The sequence below is a fragment of the Coffea arabica genome, chromosome 9c (genome assembly GCF_036785885.1).
Source record: "Coffea arabica cultivar ET-39 chromosome 9c, Coffea Arabica ET-39 HiFi, whole genome shotgun sequence".
NCBI lineage: Eukaryota > Viridiplantae > Streptophyta > Magnoliopsida > Gentianales > Rubiaceae > Coffea > Coffea arabica.
The window spans coordinates 38,445,271-38,466,366 of record NC_092326.1 but is presented as its reverse complement, the minus strand read 5'-3'; the positions used below and the strand labels follow the sequence as shown (position 1 = coordinate 38,466,366).

The following is a 21,096-nucleotide window of genomic DNA, read 5'->3' as shown; positions in this document are numbered from 1 at the left end:
AAATTTGATATTGAAGATCAAACCATCCAAGATTGTTTAATATGGGTTCATGAGTGATAATTGAACTCCAAAATCAAGTGACAGTTTGCAGCTGAACTCTTGGATACACAAGCAAATGATTCAGTTATCTGTTCCATCTTTTTATAGCCACCAATTTTGCTGTTTGTAGATAATAAAATGGTAGGGGATCGATAGTATAAACTTCTGATTTACAATATGATCCTAGACAAAATAAACAACAGATGCCTGGTTTAGTGTGCAAAGTTCAACATTGAAAGAAAAAATCACTAACACTTCAGGAAATGCATGTTACACTAAACAGAAGTTGTAATGGAACAACAAAAACATTAAAACCAAAATTTTTCTGTGTTTCCTTTGATTTAATTGCAATCTACAACCCTGTAAAACCGTTACATTGATGTCACAACTCTCGTGCATTTAGGATGCTATGCTAAATCTTGTGTAAACATTCACTCTACAGTGTAAAATCAACTACGTGTTGTTATGCCCCTCTGGCCTATGAATTAAACAGGGATGGAAGCCCTTGAGTAGGGACTCGTTATGCATCAATTGAATCACTATGAAGCCTGCCGAAGCATCTGCTGGAGTTGAATGACCTGTTGCTGCTGATCAGGTGGCAGTGAACTTACTTGCTCAGGTGTTAGAAGAAGCACTTGCTGTAGCAGAGCAGTCTCCACATCAGGAGGAAGCTGTACCTTGAGAATGAGAAAACCAAAGTCTTACTACAATTAAAGAACAAACCAAGCCACCAACATTCAATTGTTCATAGTTGCCACTGAAAAAGGTCACAACTTATAAGCACCAATTTTCAAATGCATAAACTACTGGAGTCTTGCGGTCATATTCAGCAAAGAAGTTACACTCCAACTCAAACTGCCGTTTGCATAATGCCACGAGCCAGTCTATTTACGCAAGATGAGACCCAATAAAGAATAAAAATGAAGTCTGGAAAGATATGGCAAGAATTTATAAAAGATTCCAAAATTTAACTTATGACTTGTACCAAAATAGATGGAGCTCCAGTTAACTAATCATCAATAGATATATGTGTCTGTAACCAATGCCATGTTCAAATCTCAGTTCGTACTTAATCACTAGTTCCATTTTGTTCTTTCATTGCTATATTAAATTCCTAAGGATCTTACAATGATGTTCTAAGTGAAACCCTCAGTGAAGAAAGCTGATCATATTAAGCAAAAATTTTCCATCTATTTTCCTAGTTCAGTGAATTTTCCAATTTGACAGATATAAGGCCATAAGCAATTCTCTAGAATACTATGATCTCAGTCATGTAAAGACCTTCAGACATAAGTTCTCAAATGTACATAAAACTTGATTGAATTTCTACTAACAGAAAAAGAAAACACAGCTTGACAATCTAAAAAATAGTTTCCAGTTCAAGCATAACCTCAACAGAATCAGCATCCATACCCATCCTCCGTACACACCATACATAATTAAAGTAGTCGTACTTTTGAGAAACTGACTGTGCAGGATCATAAATCTCTAAATTGTAGAAAATGGATGTAAAATAATAATCCCATCAGCAGATACCTGAACAGCTTGTTTTTCAGATACAGAAGCTTCTTCTACTTTAGGAACTTGGTTTGTAGTCATGCTAAAAGTCTGAGATGGTCCAGATGCAGAGGTTGCCATATTTTCATCGGTGGGCGAAGGTACAGGCCTTCCGTCATTTAACCTAACCAGTTTTGATGGCTGATTTGTTGGATCTAGACTGTCATTGACTCTTGAAATCATAACCTGTCCGCGTGGATCTTTATTAACGCTATCTTGTATGCCAGATAACAGTGAAGAACCATGCTGCTAGCAAAACAGATACATACAAGAACCACAAATTTACATTTACAAAGATAGTGTTGTTCCAAATGAAAAGGCAAGAATGTAAACATCAGGATAAACTTACAGCAAGGTTAGCTCTTGCCAAGTCAAATAGCAAACGTTGGAAGATAGCAACAGTGAAATTTAGCAGATGTGAGCATTTCTACTAGAGAACTAATCTCAACAAACCAAAATATTCATCAGTCAAACTGATGAAAAAGTCAGTGTTGTCATTAATGTGTTACATCATTTGGGTCATGGAGCATACTGGTTAAATCTACAGGAGAAAAAAATCAAATAAAATGTATACTGTACTTAAGGTATAGATTAAAAGCCACTTGAACCAAGATTTTAAGATTGACAATTTGAACTCAGCAAACATATCATTATGGTTGATACAACACATGGATTAATTAGACCAGTTCACTTGCAATACAATTCAGTATAGCCCTAGACACTTGGCACTTCAGATCAGCCCACTTGGCAGATATATTACAACCAAAGGATACAAAAAGAAACAAATCATAAATTTCCTCCAATCATGCCTTCTAGGTCATCACCAATTGCAATGTATCTACCTGTCTAGGGGGAGAATTTAGAAATAAAGAAGCATGATGTGGGCTTTCTTACTCCCCGCATCCCACTGTAAATCTAATCATGGCCATCTGAATCCTATCTTTGGACGGAAGAGATACTTCAAGAAATTTCAGAAGTCAAGATCATATATAACTCCTCCAGATCTCAATTAATACTATTTAATCTGAACAGATTATAAGACTGCTGGTGGAATATTGACTGATTACAGACTAGATCTAAATTCAAAGAATCCTAGTTGCTTAATGCAAAAAGATGTTAAGACAACAGAAATCAAATAGGAGAGACAAATGCTACATCTCTGCATTATCTGGTTGGATTCAATTTTCAAATTATAGTTGTTAAAGGAGTCGAGACTCTCCCATATATGACCTTACATCAATTCGCAGTCTCACTAGATCAAGACCAGTCAAACAAAACCTAAGGAAAGCTTATATACCAATCACAGTTGGTGTTTTCTACAGTTGGGCACACAAGAAACTAAACTGAAACTTGCACCTGAAAGCCTTGATCCAGCAGCGGTGGCTGTATTGATTGAGAAGTTTGAATAGATGCTGCGGTAGCAGCTGCTGTAACTTGCCCTAAATGTTGCATCTGAGGAGGAGTTTGCACGTGATGCTTCAAAGAAGAGGAAGCTGCTGCATGAATTTGCGGTCTAAATGAGAAATTGCCCTGAGATTGAGGGCGTATCAATGAAAGGGCTGGATTTCCAGACTGAATAGGCAATTGGTTCTGCTGCAAAACTTTATTCTGCATAGGCTGTGGAAGCTGAATTTGAGGTTGTATAGGAAACTGAGTTACCGAAGCATGCTGGTTATTCAACATAGAATTTGGACGACTAGCAGAAATTGCACCCTCTTGTGCTGTGGGCAACAAACTGTATTGCCCTTTATTCTGTGGAAGAGGGGGGAGCCCAGGAACATTTTGAGTTGTTAATAGTTGATTCTGCATACCATCTTGCAGTAAAGGCTGCAATGGTGGAGCAGACACCTGCCTAATGTTGGGCATCTGCAACTTTATAATTTAAAGAAAGAGAGGAGAGAGAGAAAGAGAGAGAGGAACAAAACATTCAAATCTCATGCTCAAAAGATTCGAAGCTCAGTAGAAAACTATAAAACTAAAAGTTAATCGTTCAGGGCAACATGACAAACCATGTGTGGTGGTACTATTCCCAGCATTATCCCTGCCTGCAATGACATCACAACCAACCTTGTAAAGAAGCAAGAAAGTCAGAAACAGATAACTAAGGCAAGAAAAGGAGTAGTGGAAGACAGGCCATAGCAGAATAGATCAATTGCTCAATTCTAGTCATCTTCACTTGATGTAATATATTGCTGTAATTGCTTTTTAATCCTTGAAGAAAACCTCAGAAAAAAAAAAAGCACAACTAACGATGAAGTGACATGTAACAAGATACTTAAAAGTAACATCAATAATAGTGGTAGTCATAACTAATATGCCTATATGGAAAGAATAGTGTGTATCCTTGATCCCCAAGTACTTGATACCATAAATAGGGTACTTAACACCAAAAAGAATTGTTTCATCTCCGTAAGTATGTTTAATTTTTCAGAATCTAAATTATTCTCTCAACTGACCAAGGCATTTAAGAGGTTTTGAGTGATCTGCTCAAGATAATAAAGGATTATTTGCACCCACTATTTGCTCCAGCTTGGATACAAAGTAAGAAGGCATCGTCACTGCCAATTGAAAGCAAGCTACCTTTGGTGGTCCTTCAATAGTTTGCTTATGAAACAGTTTCTGGCATAATGCCTGAGGGAAGATTTTCCATTACGATGCCCATTCCACCTAAAGCATTCTCTTTTGTTCCTTTAGTGTACCACAAAATATCATTCTTTAATTGCATATATCCTTCAAAAAATTTTAAATAATATATCCTTCAAAAAATTTTAAATAACAACTCCTTATCACATAGATTAACTCTCCTTCCCACCATATCAGGTACAATCCTCAAGAGCCACCAATGGCAGACAGATTTTTCTCTTGGCTTATTTATATTCACAACAGTATACATATGCAGAAGTCTATTTTTACTGGAGTTCCTCCAGATTTCAAGCCAGAATCAGCATCGTTTCAAATGTTGTTCTTGAATTTCCTATGAAATTCAACTCCTAAAATCAGAAACTCTTGATCAAGAAATCACTTGTAAAACATTTAGGAAATTAGAATCCTAAATTGCCTCAAATGCTTCTGACAAGATTTTCCTGGATTACACATCAAAATTCTCTCACCAACCAGCTTTTTGCTCTGGAGAATTCGTTCTGAAAATCACAAGCTTTGCAAATCGCCCAGTAACCATGGTTTAAGTCATAAACTATAGCTCAATATCTTAGTTATTCATTTTTTATGGAAAAAAAAAATCCTCCCTCTATTCTTCCTAAATTTCAATTAATGAGACAAACTCAGGTATATACACACAGCCAAAGTCCTTGCAGAAATATCATAAAACTGTAAGAAAGCATATTCTGTAGCTGCACAAGACATAAAACAGGGATCCATTAATCTCATCATAAACTGACAGAGGTATGGAAGATCAATGAAAACCTGTAAAATTGCTTTAGGCAAGTGGGGGCATGCAAGTAACAGTTGACGAGCTTGCTCCTTGTTTTGTGTAGCCATTGCCTGATATGAAAATGAGAACAAAAACAATTTGATACATTAAAAGTTATCCAAGAAGTAATAAGCCCTCACTCGAAAAGATCTCCCCCATTACTTCACCTTGTGATGTGCACATGCCAATTCCTAAAGTTTATATGCAGAGTTTAATCCTTCACTACATGTTTCTCTAAATTTGTTGACATAGTTCTATTTTTCTTACATATAAAGTCAATCAATGGAGCAAAGGCGGTATAATCCATATACTGTCATTCTTGAATTTGAATGTTATCTAGTCTAGAGTCTCTAGACAGAAAGTTAGACCCTTTGCCTGGTTAAACTAGCTTATCAGGTTTTTGATACTTCCTTTGCAATTAGATGTGCATGTTGAAAGAGACTAGAATTTCTCTAGTTTCTAAGTAAGTTTTAAGCCTCCTTCATATTCTTCTGCAAAGAATATCCATAACTCAGAGGGAATACATAATAATCTAGGCTTTGACATTCACACATAACTTGCTCAAGCAGAAAAGATTTTATCTGAAACTGACCTTCATCTCAGACATAAGCTCGATTAGCTGGCTTCTTGACATTTTGGCCAGATGCAAAGTTAAAGGATCACTGCCCAATGTTGGCTGACTAGGTATACCAATCTGATTGGACATGCCACCAGTCTGAGCAGCACCAAGAGCTTGTGCCATGATACTTGCAGCAGTCATAGCTACAGAGACACCTATTGGCTGAAGAAGACTGGAATCCTTGAGGACTGCTGGTCCCCCAAACTGTTTTTGATTATCTACAAATACCAAATATCTCTAGATTATGATAACTCAAGATAATTTAGACTCCAGAATTTCTTTGCTCTATGCAAGGGACAAGTGTACTGATAGTCCAGAGAAGCAAGTAAAGATGAAACTTACCAACATTTGCAACCATTCCAGGTCCACCACGGCCCTGCAAGGAAAAAGAGTCAAAACAAAAATTAGCTGAAATTGAAGTAAATTTAGTACCCTGCAAGAGGAAAAAAGTCAGAGTGTTCCTGATTGCCCCATCCCAAATTCCAGTGTTGGCTGATTTACCATATGTTATCCAAATTTGTTGTATCAAACCTTTAACTATCTAGAAAAGAATGAAAGGATCCTCTAAAAGGCCTCAATTTCTTAAAGAAAAATTTCTGCTCACCCCCTAAGGGCATATTAATTTTCCATACAGTAAGAAATAGAATTACAACCAACAATGATCAGGATAATTAACTAAAAAGAACTATTTTATTTCAATATTTCCACCAGTTCATAAATTCTTTAATATACTGATATACCCACCCTAGTAGTTGGCCAGTCTTGTCTTTAATCAATGAGTGAATATACAAGCAGCAAGCATCTGGTTCGCTGTAGTTGGTGTTATTAATCTGCAGATGCTTCATTCTTCATTTGTGGGCAATTAGACCTTGCCCCTCTCATCTCTATATATACGACAGCTTGACAAAATTCTTTAGGGCCAATAAACTGTTTTACTTTGGTTGTAGACTCTCTAGTAACTACTATTAAAGCCCTAAGACTCTTTCAGTGAACGAAAATTCCCGGTAAAAAAAAAACAATTTTCTACAGGTACTAGTACATACCTGTTCGCGATTCCTGTCAGCATTTTTATCATTTTCAGCAAAATCAACACGTAATTGTCGTCCGTTTATCTCGTACCCCTGAAGATTCCGGCGTGCACTCAAAGCCGTCTCCTCATCCTTATACTCACAAAATCCGTAACCTTTTGGTTTCCCAGTTTCTCTATCAATTACTAATCTGAACTAAATGAAATAATAAGTTATAGATCACTCAAACTCTACTAAGATTAGAATAAATAGGAAAAAAGTAAAGACACAAGACACACCACATCCCTTTCCTATACATTTACTAGCTTTTAACAATGTATCTTAAGCAATACAGTTGATTTTCCAGGCCAAGGAATTCTAAGATCCTTTCCATGTAATTTATGTGTTTGAAGATTAATGTCATCCCAGCTCTTACTTTTCAAATCTACCCAAAGCTAAACCATTGCATCAATATGGACTAACAGAAAATTGGTGAGCACGCCACTATAGAAGAACTTACCCACTGAACAATAAAGAAGTAGCTTAATCAATTCTGTCAATAAAGTCCATGCCATGCCAAACACGATCTACCAAATATTCTCTAGGTCAGGGAGTTATCGTCTGACTACAAATTCAATATATCTTTGCAGCTCTGCTGGAGGTGGAGGTTGCAACAATATAAACAATCCTACTATGTCAGATACCTATCATGTTGCATACAATTTCCAGTACTATGCATCAAAACACCTCCTTTTATCTATGCTCCTTTGAAGGTCCATTTTTACCCAAAGCCACTCTTTTCTAGGCGAGCTTATACATGTCAAAAACTGAAACAAAGCCTAGCTTGACTGTTTTCCCGCAAAATATTCTTAAGAGAGTAGACATTGCAATTAAATCTACAGATTCAGCTATAAAAACCTTGAGACCAAATCTTGACTTTAAAATTCTCCCAAATCACAAGCAACAAGAAAGAACTCACCCAATTCGAGGAACAAAGAGCAAATGAAAATATCACAATATCAAGTCCAATGATAAAAAATTTCTTCTTTTAAAATTTTTGTTCTTTAGATGCAAAATGAAAGACATTCAGTTAACCTGGCTCCAAAAAAAATTAAAAACAAAAACAAAAATGCTTCAATTTGTAAGATGAGGGCTGCCCAACACACAAAAGTAAATCATATCTTCAACCCATTTTGCTCGTTTACAATATTTTTCACTCTCAATACTATTACTAATTGAGTTTCACCTACTCACATATTTAACTAAATTAGCATCCAACACAGAAAAAAAAACCCACAAAAATGAAAAGTAAAAAAAATTCATCAACTTAACACAAAAACATCTAAACACATCAAAAGGGAAAAATAGAGGAAGCTGCAAAATGAGGAATTAAACAGAAAAAACAACAGACCTGAAGGAAACAACAGGGCCCACCTCCTCACAAATTTCTTTCAGCTGTTCTTCAGTTGCATCATAAGGTATATTCCCAACTGCCAAAAAACCCGAAAATCAGAACAAAAAAACCCATTTATCAAATTCCCAGTTTCTGATGAATAACAGAATTCCAATTGAATCAACTTTGCAAAAAAAAGGTTCGAATATAACCATGGAGAGATAGAGGGAGAGAGGGGAACTAACCAAAGACGCAGCGGTGCTGAGGGTGAGAAGTTGCCATTAAAATTCAATAAGAAAGCTAAAAAAGTAAGATTGAGAAGAAGAAGAAGAAGAAGGTGAAGAAGCTTTGAGCATGCAGCTTCATCATCTTCTTCCTCCTTTGAATTATTTTATTATTCTTCTATTATTGTTGCCATAGAAATCCTGGTGAAAACATGCATCACTACTCTACTTCACAATCCCAAATTAACTTTTGTAACAATTTTATTTACTACCAAATTATGAAATTAATTCACTGATTCCTCTTTTCTACCTTTCCAAACAAATTGTTCTGAGAAAAACCCAGAACTCTCCCCTCTGTAAACGTGTGTGAGATGAGTTCGTGTTTCTGGCGTGGGCTATTTTTCAAAGTGCAGTTTGCTCTCGAAACTTTTGCCTTATTGTAGGTTGACCCTTTATTTTTTAATACTGCACAAAGTAGTCCTTATAGTTTTTGACCACTGACGTCGAGAATAATAATGCATTTTAGCTTTATAACAATTTCACAAGCAATGTTGGGGTTGGTTGGATGGTACGGAGAATCGAAAGAGAGATTGATTGGATGGGTCGAAAAGCGCATAAGTGAAAGATTTTGAATTTGAAATTTTTCGATTACAAAAAAATTATATATAAAATAAAAAAATGATTGAAAATTATATTCATAAAAAAATCTAAAAATTTTTCTATGAAAAAACTACAAACCAAAAAAGGCATCAGCCGACAAATATGACTTTTGGACCAAAGTGAAAAGGAAAGAGAGAAAGAGTAATTGGACCTTCAAATATATTTGTGTGAAGTTGGAGATTTAATTGGTCTGAACTAAAATGCCAAGGACCAAATTGAACTCAATTAGCCTTCTTTTTCCCTTTCCTTCTAGACTAATTGAATAATTGAAGAACTTTTCCATCATAATTGCCATTAATCACTCAAAATTAAGAAAATTAATTGTTCAAATTTGTTTTCAGGACATTGTGGGCCAAAAATGTAACTCAAAAGTAGGCCTGTCAACTATCCGGGTTTAGACCCGGGCCCATCCCGGATCCGTGAAATTATTGCTGGTATGAGTAGGGATTTAATTCTATTACCTGGACCCGGATCCAAATCCGTTTTGTCAAACAACAAAAATGGGTCGGATACGAAAAATAGTATTCCGATCCGTATTAGACCCGGATCCGGATATAAATGGATTAATAATTTAAAATATGTATATTTATCAATATAATTTGATTAGGGTGATGTATTTGAGTAAAGTCAATTTGATTTATTTTCTTATTTGATTTTTTTTGTATTAATTAGAAATTAGTGTACAAATATATTTTTTTTCTCATTTTTATTAGAAATTGTAAATTTTCATAATTTTTTCGGGTTGACCCGGATCCGGATCCGGAACATAGAGTAGAAGACCCGTCGAATAAACGGATCGAATCCGATTCCGATTTGGTATGCCGGGTCCGGGTCCGAAATAATAAATTTCGACCCGTTGACAGGCCTACTCAAAAGGGGAAAAACTTTTTCCTTTGATTTGACCCAAGGAAAAAAAATAAAGAAAACAAAAGAAAAGCCAAACTTGGCAGTGGACTGCAAAAGTTGTCAAAAATGAGTTCTATTGTTTTTCCTTTTCTATATTTTGTCAATATTCAATTTCACCTAAAGAAGAAAAATTGTAGGTAAAAATCGGTCAAAGCGTCTCTCACATTTTACAAAATACTTTTTTTCGTCCTTTACTTTTAAAAATATTCTTTTATATCCCTTACAAATTCATATTGGTCAATTTGATCCCTACCTAAATTTCTGACTAATTTTTGGTCGAAATCCACCACATGCCTTGCACATGATCATTTTTTAAGAACAAAATTATTAAATCAAAATTTACATAATCCGATCCATAGTCCTTTATATTTCATAAAATAAATTTTTTCGTCCCTCACATTTCATAAAAATGAATTGTTTCCTCCCTCACATTTTACAAAATAATTTTTTCATCCCTCATTGATCATGTGTATGAATAAATTTTTTTTAAACTCATGTATATATCTATTTAATTTAACCTGAACAATACAAATAGTATATAATATATCTATATTTGATTTCGCCTGAACGTATTGCTCAGGTAAAATTAAATAGATGTATATATAGGGTTTTAAAAAATTTTGTTAGTTTTTCACTCATATTCATTTCCTTTTACTCGAAAATTGAAAACAAAGAAAACATTTAATTCTAAACATTATCAAATGTTTATAATGAATTAAATTTGGATAGAAAAAATAATTAAAGGAACAGTATAACAAAAAGAAATAGGTGATTGATACTTTCAAATTTTAAAACAATCACACAATAAGAAATTCAACTGTTAGTCTTAAAAGTGATGAGTATTATTGTAATTTATTAGTATGACTATAACACTTGAATTATGATCGATTAATTAGATGGTCTTATTACGCAACTCAATAAATAAATTATTATCAAAAGAGAAAAGGTCACAAATATTGAAAGGATTCATATAGTGAAATCAAATAGATATACACGGGTTTAAAACAAAATTGTTAAATTTAAATCCATGTATATATCTATTGAATAGTATGTGTACAACTATAATTAGTCTGTTTAGATGAAATCAAATAGAAATATATTATATATTATTCGTATTATTCAGGTGAAATCAAATAGATATATACATGGATTAAAAAAATTAATCGTATGCATGGTCAATGAGAAATGAAAAAATTCATTTTACAAAATATGAGGAATGAAAAAATTTATTTTGTGAAATATGAAGAACGAAACAATTTATTTTGTGGAATGTAAAGAATTATAGATCAAATTATATAGACAATTTTACTCATAAAAAAATGATTATATACAAGGCACATGATGAATTTCAATAAAAAACTAATAAAAAACTTAGATAGGGACCAAAATTAACTATTATGAATTTATAAGGAATATAACATTATACTTTTAAAAGTGAGGAACGAAAAAAAGTCATTTTATAAAATGTGAGATACTTTTGATCATTTTCCCAAATTATAGTATTCACTTCACTTTTGTGTTTATTTTCTTAAGGATTATTATCATTTTACCCCCTTAAACTATATCACTACTAGCAGTTTATCCCATAACGTTATTTTTTAGTCATTTCACCCCATAAGTAATTCAACTCAACATGTTAAGAAATTTTGGATAAAAATACCCTTTTATTCTATAGCATTACTACATTGTTATTATTATTTTATTCCTTTAAATTATAGTGATATAATCGATTTAATTTTTTACATTATTTTTTTGAAATTTTATTTCAGCGTTAATCTAATTAGTATGGTCAAAAAATTTTAAATATATTTACCCTTATATAGATAATTAAAAATAAAAATTTAGAATGATTATTCTTCTTTTTTTTCACGTTAAGAGATCAAAAAATATAAAAATAAAAAGATTTTCTCAAATTTCTTTTTTCACACTTATTAATATTAGAAAAAGAAAAAGAGATAGGAAAGAAAGAGACAGAAAATTAGATTTTGTAAAGAAAAAAATAAAAAAAGTCTAACATTATCATATTAATTTAAGGTTGTTGGAAAGGATTGAAATTTGGTAGTAAACAGCAAAGTGAAATAATTTTAAAATAATAAAAGTATTTAATTCTTTCTTATTTGTATTTTCTAAAAAAAAGAATTGAGCTCTCTCTATCTATCTCTCTTTCCCTGTCTCCCTCCCCTTTCCTATCTTTCTATTTTTTTAATATTAATAAGATTGTCGAAAAGAAAAAAATTAATATTTTAATCTTTTTTCTTGATACTAAAGAGGAGTAGAGTTACTCTAAATTTTTTTTATTATTTTTATTATACAAAGATGATGGTACTTTCTTCTAAAGTTTTTTAACTTGTTAAGTTGGTTTAATAGTTGGATAAATGTCTAAAAAATAACTCTATGGGGTAAATTGATAATGAGACTATAGTTCATGGGGATAAAATGATAATAAGTTTAAGGGCTAAACTTGTCTTTCTACTTTAATTAACAAACTCCGTTAAGTTTAACTATTAGTTTTGAGAGTAAAGTAACTAAAAGATAATAACCTTTTCTTAAGGGGGAAATTAATAGTGGCGCGGTGGTAAAGTGATAATAACCCTTTTCTTAATTTCTTTACTTTGAGTGTTGATGCAGAGGGAAACTCGAGGTTCAGTCGCCCAGGTGCTTCAAAAATCCGGCACCCGCTCTCTCCTCTTCTCCTTTCCCACCTTCTCCGGCCTCTTTTGATTCCATGAAGCTTGATTTCTATCAAGAAAGCTAGAGCCGCCCATAAAGGCATGCCCGTCAAGGCCTTTGCTTCAAAGCGGCTTGGCTTCAACCTCACTTCAATCCCTCGTAAGTCTTCTCCCCATTTCTTGATTCATTGCCCCTTTTCAGCTCTCCCAAACCCACTTTCTGAAACTGAAGGATCCCACGAAAAAGATGATCTTTCCATTGATTCCCCCAATGCTTGCAAAGTTTTTAATCCACCCCAGAAAGTTACAGGTGAATTTAGAGTTGATCAGCCCCCAATTTCTCATAAGCTGTTTAAATATGCTCAGAAATCGGGTTCTTATAAAAGGGGTGATTCCACATTCTATTCGCTTATTGAGAACTATGCTAAAAATGGGGACTTTAAGTCTTTGGAAATGGTTTTTGGTAGAATGAAAAGTGAAAGGAGAGCTTTTGTAGAGAAGAATTTTATAGTAGTTTTTAGGGCTTATGGAAACGCCCATTTGCCGGAAAAGGCGCTAGAGTTGTTTGCTAGAATGGTGGATGAGTTTCACTGTAAAAGAACTGTAAAGTCTTTTAATTCTGTTCTCAATGTAATAATTCAAGAGGGTTTATATTATCGTGCATTGGATTTTCATTCTTATGTTATTAATAAGAAGGGTATTAGGCCGAATGTTTTGACTTTTAATTTAGTTATTAAAGCAATGTGTAAGGCAGGGTTGGTCGATAGAGGAGTGGAGACATTTAGGGAAATGCCATCTTGGAAATGTGAACCGGATGTTTTTACTTATTGTACTTTGATGGATGGGTTGTGCAAGGAAGATAGGATTGATGAGTCGGTGGCATTGTTGGATGAGATGCAAATAGAGGGTTGTTTTCCGAATCCAGCAACATTTAATGTGTTGATCAATGGGCTTTGTAAAAAAGGCGACTTGGCTCGAGCAGCAAAGCTTGTGGAAAATATGTTTCTTAAAGGTTGTATTCCAAATGAAGTTACTTATAATACTCTTATACATGGTTTATGCCTTCAAGGGAAATTGGATAAGGCAATTAGTTTGTTGGGTAGGATGGTAGCAAATAAATATGTTCCCAATGATGTTACATATGGGACTATTATCAATGGCCTTGTTAAGAAAGGAAGAGCTGTTGATGGTGCAGACGTCTTGATGGCCATGGAGGAAAGGGGGCAGCAGGGAAATGATTACATTTACTCAACACTTATTTGTGGGTTGTTCAAGGAGGGGAAATCTGTAGAGGCACTGAATATGTGGAAGCAAATGATGGAAAAAGGATGGAAACCGAATACAGTTGTTTATAGTGTTCTTATAGATGGTTTATGTAAGGAAGGAAAACCTTTTGAAGCTAAGGAAGTTCTTTCTCAGATGGTTAATATAGGTTGTGAACCAAATGCATATACCTATAGCTCCTTGATGAAGGGATTTTTCAAAAATGGCAAAAGTGATATGGCAATTCTAGTATGGAAAGAAATGAGAGAGAGAAATTGCCCCTATAATGGAGTTTGCTACAGCGTACTTATTCATGGACTCTGTGAGGATGGGAAGCTGAAGGAGGCAATGATGGTGTGGGGGCAGATGTTGGGTAAAGGATACAACCCTGATGTGGTCGCTTATACCTCAATTATATATGGCCTGTGCAACAATGGTTCAGTAGAGCAGGGCTTGAAACTTTTTAACGAGATGCTTTGTAAGCATTCTGATTCTCAACCTGACATAATCACTTATAACATACTTCTTACTGCTTTGTGCAAGCAAGATAGGATTACCCGTGCCATTGATCTCCTGAATAATATGTTAGATAGAGGATGTGATCCTGACACTGTGACATGTAACATTATTTTGACAATTGTAAAGGAGAAAATAAATCCATCTCAGGATGTGACAGAATTTTTGGATGAGCTAGTTTTACGGCTGTACAAGCGACAAAGAATTTCTGGAGCATCCAAAGTCATTGAAGTGATGCTTCAAAAGTATCTTCATCCCAAAGCACGCAATTGGGAACTTATTATTCAAGAGTTGTGCAAGCCAAAGAAGATTCATGCAGCCATCAACAAGTGTTGGAATCACTTGTTTGGCTGATCTGACTGGTAAACTTAATTCCTTCACTCTACTATTTTGTTACTTGTTTTTCAATTTCTAAGAGAGATAATGTGTTCCAATAGTCTGTCACAATAGCTCCATACCTGTAAAGTTCCTTTTCCTCAGGAAATCTGGAAGTTTCATTTATCTACTTTTGGCTTGGCGGAATTGTCAAAGAATAAGAAAGTTATCTTGTTAATCTTCCGGTGATATGTCAGTGTCAGGAATAGCATTTACAAATTCATGATAAGAGATAATACTTCGGAAAAGCTGGCATAGTTAAAATGCCTATGCTGATTAGTAACTAGCTAGGGTCTGTCAGTAAATATCTATAGAGGTGACAGAACTGGCAATCTGTGATAGAATAATGGTCATCCATGATCTAGGTGCTTCCAGTCCAATAGCTCGTATTCAGTGTGGATATATGTAAGATATAAGTATTAAATTTACATAAACCTCAATTTGAGCAACTAGAAATGCTACTTTCTTTTTTTTTTTTTAGGAGGAATACTGCTAATTTTTTTATGGAAAAACAACCATGTTCAGATCAAAGACTTGATTTTGCTAATACGGAGTGTTGATAAGGGATACTCTATAAGAACATAATATGCTGGAAGTATCTTCTCCCCTACCTCAACTTTTCTTCATGTAAGAAAGCCACTTGTTGATGGATGTTTAGGGGTTTGTCGCATTACCTTATTGCATTGTCACGAAAAAGTTTCTCATTTCAATGATTAGGGTCACTTTTGCCTTCTTTGAAGACTTTTTAGGAGTATTATGACGGTGCAAGGCAATAGATTACAAAAACTAAACTGGTTGAAGAGATGGTACTGGGACCCTCCCAATTTTGAAATTGAGCATTAATCTGATAAATGGAACTCGCATAGTAGAAGAAAATAAAATTGAATCAACTACGAAACGATCCTTTAAACAAGATGAAAGGTAGCAAACCCTAAAGTATTAAGCTTTATCGTTTCATATGACAAGCCATCAAGTTCCAAATTTCTATAATGCTGCATATCAGAAACAGGCCAATGCATCTTCAGTAGATTACCTATTTGTTATCACTGCATAAATGACTCTTTTACTTAAGTCTGATACTCAGAGTCTTCTTAGTTTTGCAGATTTATTGAGTTTTGGTGGAAATATTCCATCGTGTTAGTGATCCTGAAAACACTCTCTGAAAAGTTATAGATTTTAGTGTTTTCTTGTGCTCGGGGTGATTGAAGAGTTTCTATTGATGATAGTCTTTTCATCTTAGACATCACGTTTATGGTAATTATACAAACAATGGTCTGTGAAAAATGTATATAATTTAAAGCATCTCACCATGAATAATACTATCAACATGCAGGGGTTATTCAGTTGGCCAATGGTCTAAAGCTTCTGGGCTGTGTGAGAGACTTTTGTGAAAACACTCTCCTGTGTTTCAGAGGTTAGTTCACGCTTTAAGCTGTAAGCATGTTTAATTAGACTCTATTAAGTCTATCCAGGATGCATTTCTCTTTGGATTTTCTTCTCCTCTTTGGTTCAATCTCTTTCCCTACATTGATGGTTTGTTAAGCCTTCATTATTATACATCTCAGTATGCCATATGCTTCCAAGCTGAAGATTATGGAGATAAGAGGTTGCTCAAGAGAAATTTGCAGGCCTTGTATTTTCCTGGTGAAGGTAACTTTTGCCTAACCTATCTTCATAAATTTCTTATTCCTGCAAGTTTTGTACCTTGTAATTTTTCATTTTTGTGCTTATATATGCTTTCCTGATGGATATTTTTTGATCTAATCTGTGTAACTTGAAGTTTCAAAGGGTTTCAATGTGTCTCAAGTCATAAAACTTACCAAATGGCGCAATAAGTTGGAATCCTATTACATCATATAAGAAGATGATAGCACAAGACTTGAGCTTCGAGATGCCATCAGCAGTAGTTCCACTTGGACATGTTGGAACTTCAAAAGATGCTGCTGAGTATAACTAAGACATGGAATTTCAAAAGATGCTGTCAACACTAGTTCCACCAGAAGTAGATTTTTAAGCTACATAAGTGAATGGGCTATCAATTTTCAAGTCAGTTTTGCTTAGATTTAGATGAAACCTTAAGCTGAATTTGACTTGTTATTTTCTTGGACACCACTAAGACGTAAAAAGTTATGAATACGGTACTTAGGTTACTGGGAAAACTGATACTGTGAACTTTGCTTTGAATTTTTTTCCATCTCTTTTCGTGCAAGCTTAATTTATTGGCTGCGTTATTCAGTGTGACATAAATTTTTTTTTCAAAAAAAGGGCTTGAAAAATGAAAAGACGAAGGGGATTCCCTTTGCTGGCCAGGCACTAACGTGATGCATGATTGCACAAAAAATATGTTTATAAAGAAAAAGAAAGCAACATATTATACAAACTAAGTGTTGCTGAATGCCCCAGTAAAAGTTCAAGGGGAGGAGTTCCAGAAAACAATGATCATAAAAAGGCTTTCATGGTGAAGTGAATGGTCTGTGTCCTGTTAGGAACATAATTAGATGCATGCATGGCTCTGTTTTACCATGGTGCTGCTTATGTTTTGTGTCCTCAAGTGAGTGTCATATGCATTATTGGACTATGAGCCATAATATATGTGGAATATCCCCTAAATATGTGCTTTTGCTTGACATGTTTTTATTTATTTTACCTTTTTTTCCCTGTTTCTTGAGAAATGGAAATATATTATATCTTTATGAACTTTTGGCATTTACTATTATCTAAAGAAATATAATGCTTGTTGAACATATAATATAAAATGCACATGGTGAAGTCCAGAGAGTTAAAATTTGGACACCTTTTGGGAGGAAAAGATATGTAGTGTATTTTCACAATTTGCACAGCTTCAACTATCGTTGCCATCACATATATGAATAACAAATTGGCTCGCCAAATCTGATATATTGACCACAAAAACAAGCACTTGAATTGAATTGATGCTCAAAAGAGTTTTGAACTCATTGCTGAAACCACCAATTACCTCTGCTTGCCAGGAACATATCCCTATTGTAAAGCAGGTGCATTTGCAGCTTTTTACTCCAGATCTCCAGCTACCTATGTAGACAGAATTAAAAAATTGACTCTGTTGTCAAATACAGCTACAGTTATCATTTTGCAAAAGAAAACCTTTTCAGGTTATTGTTGATTTGTAATGAGAATTCTATCATACTGGTCAAGAAATATATTTATCTTGCTTTAGATCAATCGCTTATGTGCAATTTGTACTTCAAATTAGCTATCTTCTGTTCATTGACTAATTCTTAAATCATATTTAGATTCCTGATTTGAGCTTGGTTTTGGCTGGGATTATGGCTAGTACTAAAAGCCATACAGAAGGAGGAAAGGACTTATAAGATGCAACCAAAATCCAGTGAAGAATAAATTCTTTGTGGATGATCGAAGAATCCCTGCTGAAAAAGTGCATAATTTCTACTGGCATGAGGGTGGAGATGAGGCATGCAACGGTTCTCCTCGATTTTTTGAAGGTATTAGAACATCCGAAGGAAAGGAAAGGACTTATAAGATGCAACCAAAATCCAAAATCCAGTGAAGAATAAATTCTTTGTGGATGATCGAAGAATCCCTGCTGAAAAAGTGCATAATTTCTACTGGCATGAGGATGGAGATGAGGCATGCAACGGTTCTTATTGATTTTTTGAAGGTATTAGAACATCAGAAATCGCCTATATTGGTAATAATTGTATTGCTCCCTCTAACAAATTGAGTACGACCACCCACCCCGGCATTATGAACCGAAGAAGAAGAGGGAAAATTAAATAAGAGGACGAGCTTGTTAGTCACTGTTTGAAATATTATGTACTTCCTAGTTCAGTAGCGCTCGGGATCCTGAAGGATGCTTTTATGGTGGGCACAGAGTTACTGTCCCTTTGAGGGCATTAACAAGTAAAAGCATATTTCTTATTCTTCGGAGCAACTGTAGCATATCTCATAATGGGAAACCGAAGATAAAAGGGCCAGAGATGTGTATCATACGGAGGATGCTGATTGTTTGGTATACTATTGCAGAGAACAAGGCCTCTTGAATTTGCCTAATACATCCTTGAAATGCCTTTTTAGTTAATTTCGTCAACCTCATTGCAACATTGCTGTGGTGCAACCAAGAAGTTCAGGCAAATCTTAGTGAAGTTTCTTTGTATTGATTTTGGCAGATGTACATTTTCTAAAAGCGAACTTTGTATTAGAATATTTAGGGAGAAAAATACAGTTTTGGTACCTAAATTTTGACGCATGAGCGGTTTTAGTCCCCAAATTTTGGACGAAAGCAAATGTGGTATCCGAACTTTCAAATTTTGAGCACATTAAGTACCTTGATGATTTTGTCCCAAATTACTATCGGAAAAAGTCATGTGAAAGTCTCGTATCCGGCCACTATTGTATAAAAAAAAGCTAAAAAAAATATCAAATGTCATTCTAATATTAAGTATAAAGTTTAAGGACTAATAACGTAATAAAGAAAAAATCGAAGGATTAAATAAGATCACACGAGTCAATTTAACAATTTAAAAATAAAAGAAGAAGAAAGCATCACATAGCATCTGTTTCATCTCTTTTGCTTCGCTCTCCAATAAGAAACCCAGAAATCGAACTTCAACAAAAATCAAGTTGGCTCCAAAAATCAGCCTTGCAGCCGACGATATGCCAACATGCAGCAGAATTCCCAAATGCAGTATCTCTTCATCTTCACCGCACTTAACTTCTCTGGATCATTACAATTCAACTCACTTCAACATTGATAACAATTTCCATGCAGTGGCTGAACAAATCTTTTAGCAAGGCGTGAAACTCCATCACAGCACAAAGGAATTTTAAGTGTACCGTTTTTGTTCTCTATTGCTTGGTTGAGGTGGATGCTAGAAAACAAGAATGGCATTAAAGAAAAAAGAAAACATTGACGCATGTTCAGAATTTCTAATTCAACAATAAGGTAACAACAGAAAAGCTAACTGATTGTCTCCAAAACATCAAGTATGACAAAATTGTCTCGCAAAAATTGCCAGTTCGGCTATAGATAGCACCACCAAAACAAGGAGACATCCCCCTTCAAACTCTAAAGCCTCTGCTATTTCTTCTTCCCCTAGCTCTCTCAAATTTCCTACCCTTGGACCTAACATATGGTTCCAACAAGCACTGCAATTTTGTCCTCCTTTCCTTCCATGAACTTGACAAGCCTGGAGAGTGACAGAGGAGGCTTATTGATCTTACTCATGAACAACCTCTTCAGCAGCACAGCATTGAACCTGCTGCCTGTCCTCCTCTTCAAAGTTTAGGTACCAAAACTACATTTTTCTCATACTTAGGGAGCTGATTATGAAATTACAGCTGTAGTGTAGTCATTTATGGCCTAGAACTTGAGAAACTTGGTTGAAGCTCAACCTCCCACAAAGGATGAGCTTTGTTGTAAGAAAAGCTAAGGTCAGAGCAAGGCTGAACCAGAATATAAAGCAATTGTGCTTTCTTCCTCCCTCTTTGCCTGAGTATTCTGTCATACTGCATTAATGCTAGCAATATTCATTGACATCCAGAAGGTATGATGAAATGCTTGTAAAGGAGCAAATGGCCTTGCATATCCCTTTATCTGCTACTTTTTTTCCCTTCGTTCCTCATTTTATCGTGACAATTAATAATTTGCCATTTTTTTTCTCTAGTTTTGGATGTTTACATTTTGAATTTGTGCGATACCTGTGTATTTCTATAAAAAGAAGATGCTAATATCTTCCTTTTGGCTTTCAGTCACGTTTTAGCTCCACTCTGGTGGTTTTGTAAAACTTTATCCCTTTCTTGACTATTCAACTTATTTTTGATTTGGTTCATTGAATTGTTTTTCTATGGAGCAATTTACTAACAAGGAGACGAGATAAGGTTTGATTTTGTGGTGTCCACTGTGTCATAGGATTTCCTTGTTGTCAGAAGATTCCATATGGTTATGAGGGCAATTCTTTTTGTAGATGTGGCATTACAAAATGTACAAACTCTGGGAAGGATGACATATTCGAAGCATAGGAAAGGACAGGATGGCTATTTGCTAAGAAGATCAAGAGACTTGGTGCATTGATCCTCCAGATGCATTGAAACAGTGAACTTCGATTAGCATAATGTCACTAGAGCTGTTAAACGAATCAAACTGTTCGGTAGCTCGGTCCGTTTCGATTCGTTCGTGTTCGTGAAAGACTCGTTCAAAACCTTAAACGAATCGTTTGTGTTCGTGAAAGGCTCGTTCAAAACCTTAAACGAACTGAATTCGAACAAATTTTTTTGTTCGATTAATAATCGAGCAAACACGAGCACGAGTATGTTTGTGAGTTTTGACGAACGTTTACGAATATGGACATAATTGTCATTTGACAAATTTTAGGGTTAATTTTATGTCTGGACTTTTATATTTGGAGGACAATTGTTTTGTTTTATTTGTTGTTTTTATGT

At 34.7% G+C, this 21,096-nt stretch overlaps 2 protein-coding genes across 15 annotated transcripts; one reads left to right on the top strand and one right to left on the bottom strand.

The window, feature by feature from the left end:
- Positions 1 to 347: 347 nt before the first annotated feature.
- On the bottom strand, positions 348 to 8,774 carry LOC113708668 (cleavage stimulating factor 64). Of its 10 annotated transcripts, none has more exons than XM_072064369.1 (10): positions 8,291 to 8,774; positions 8,064 to 8,142; positions 6,689 to 6,863; positions 5,988 to 6,021; positions 5,619 to 5,863; positions 5,020 to 5,097; positions 3,606 to 3,641; positions 2,953 to 3,468; positions 1,576 to 1,845; positions 348 to 710 (listed from the first exon to the last, which is right to left on the bottom strand). In XM_072064369.1, exons 1-10 carry the CDS (start codon positions 8,325 to 8,327, stop codon positions 579 to 581), a joined length of 1,602 nt encoding a protein of 533 aa, XP_071920470.1. In that variant the 5' UTR covers positions 8,328 to 8,774; the 3' UTR covers positions 348 to 578. The 10 variants fall into 10 exon arrangements, with proteins under 10 accessions (XP_071920470.1, XP_027087031.1, XP_071920471.1 ...); XM_027231230.2 differs by having other exon boundaries at positions 348 to 716; positions 2,953 to 3,462; positions 8,291 to 8,767; XM_072064370.1 differs by having other exon boundaries at positions 348 to 716; positions 6,689 to 6,868; positions 8,291 to 8,765.
- Positions 8,775 to 12,428: 3,654 nt separating this feature from the next.
- Positions 12,429 to 18,904, top strand: LOC113707887 (uncharacterized). 5 transcript variants are annotated; one of them, XM_027230276.2, is made up of 4 exons: positions 12,429 to 14,645; positions 15,992 to 16,072; positions 16,224 to 16,308; positions 17,972 to 18,904. In XM_027230276.2, the coding sequence occupies exon 1, from the start codon at positions 12,607 to 12,609 to the stop codon at positions 14,635 to 14,637; it is 2,031 nt and encodes a 676-aa protein (XP_027086077.1). In that variant the 5' UTR covers positions 12,429 to 12,606; the 3' UTR covers positions 14,638 to 14,645; positions 15,992 to 16,072; positions 16,224 to 16,308; positions 17,972 to 18,904. The 5 variants fall into 5 exon arrangements, with proteins under 5 accessions (XP_027086077.1, XP_027086075.1, XP_071921220.1 ...); XM_027230274.2 differs by having other exon boundaries at positions 17,931 to 18,904; XM_072065119.1 differs by having other exon boundaries at positions 17,649 to 18,021.
- Positions 18,905 to 21,096: the final 2,192 nt, after the last annotated feature.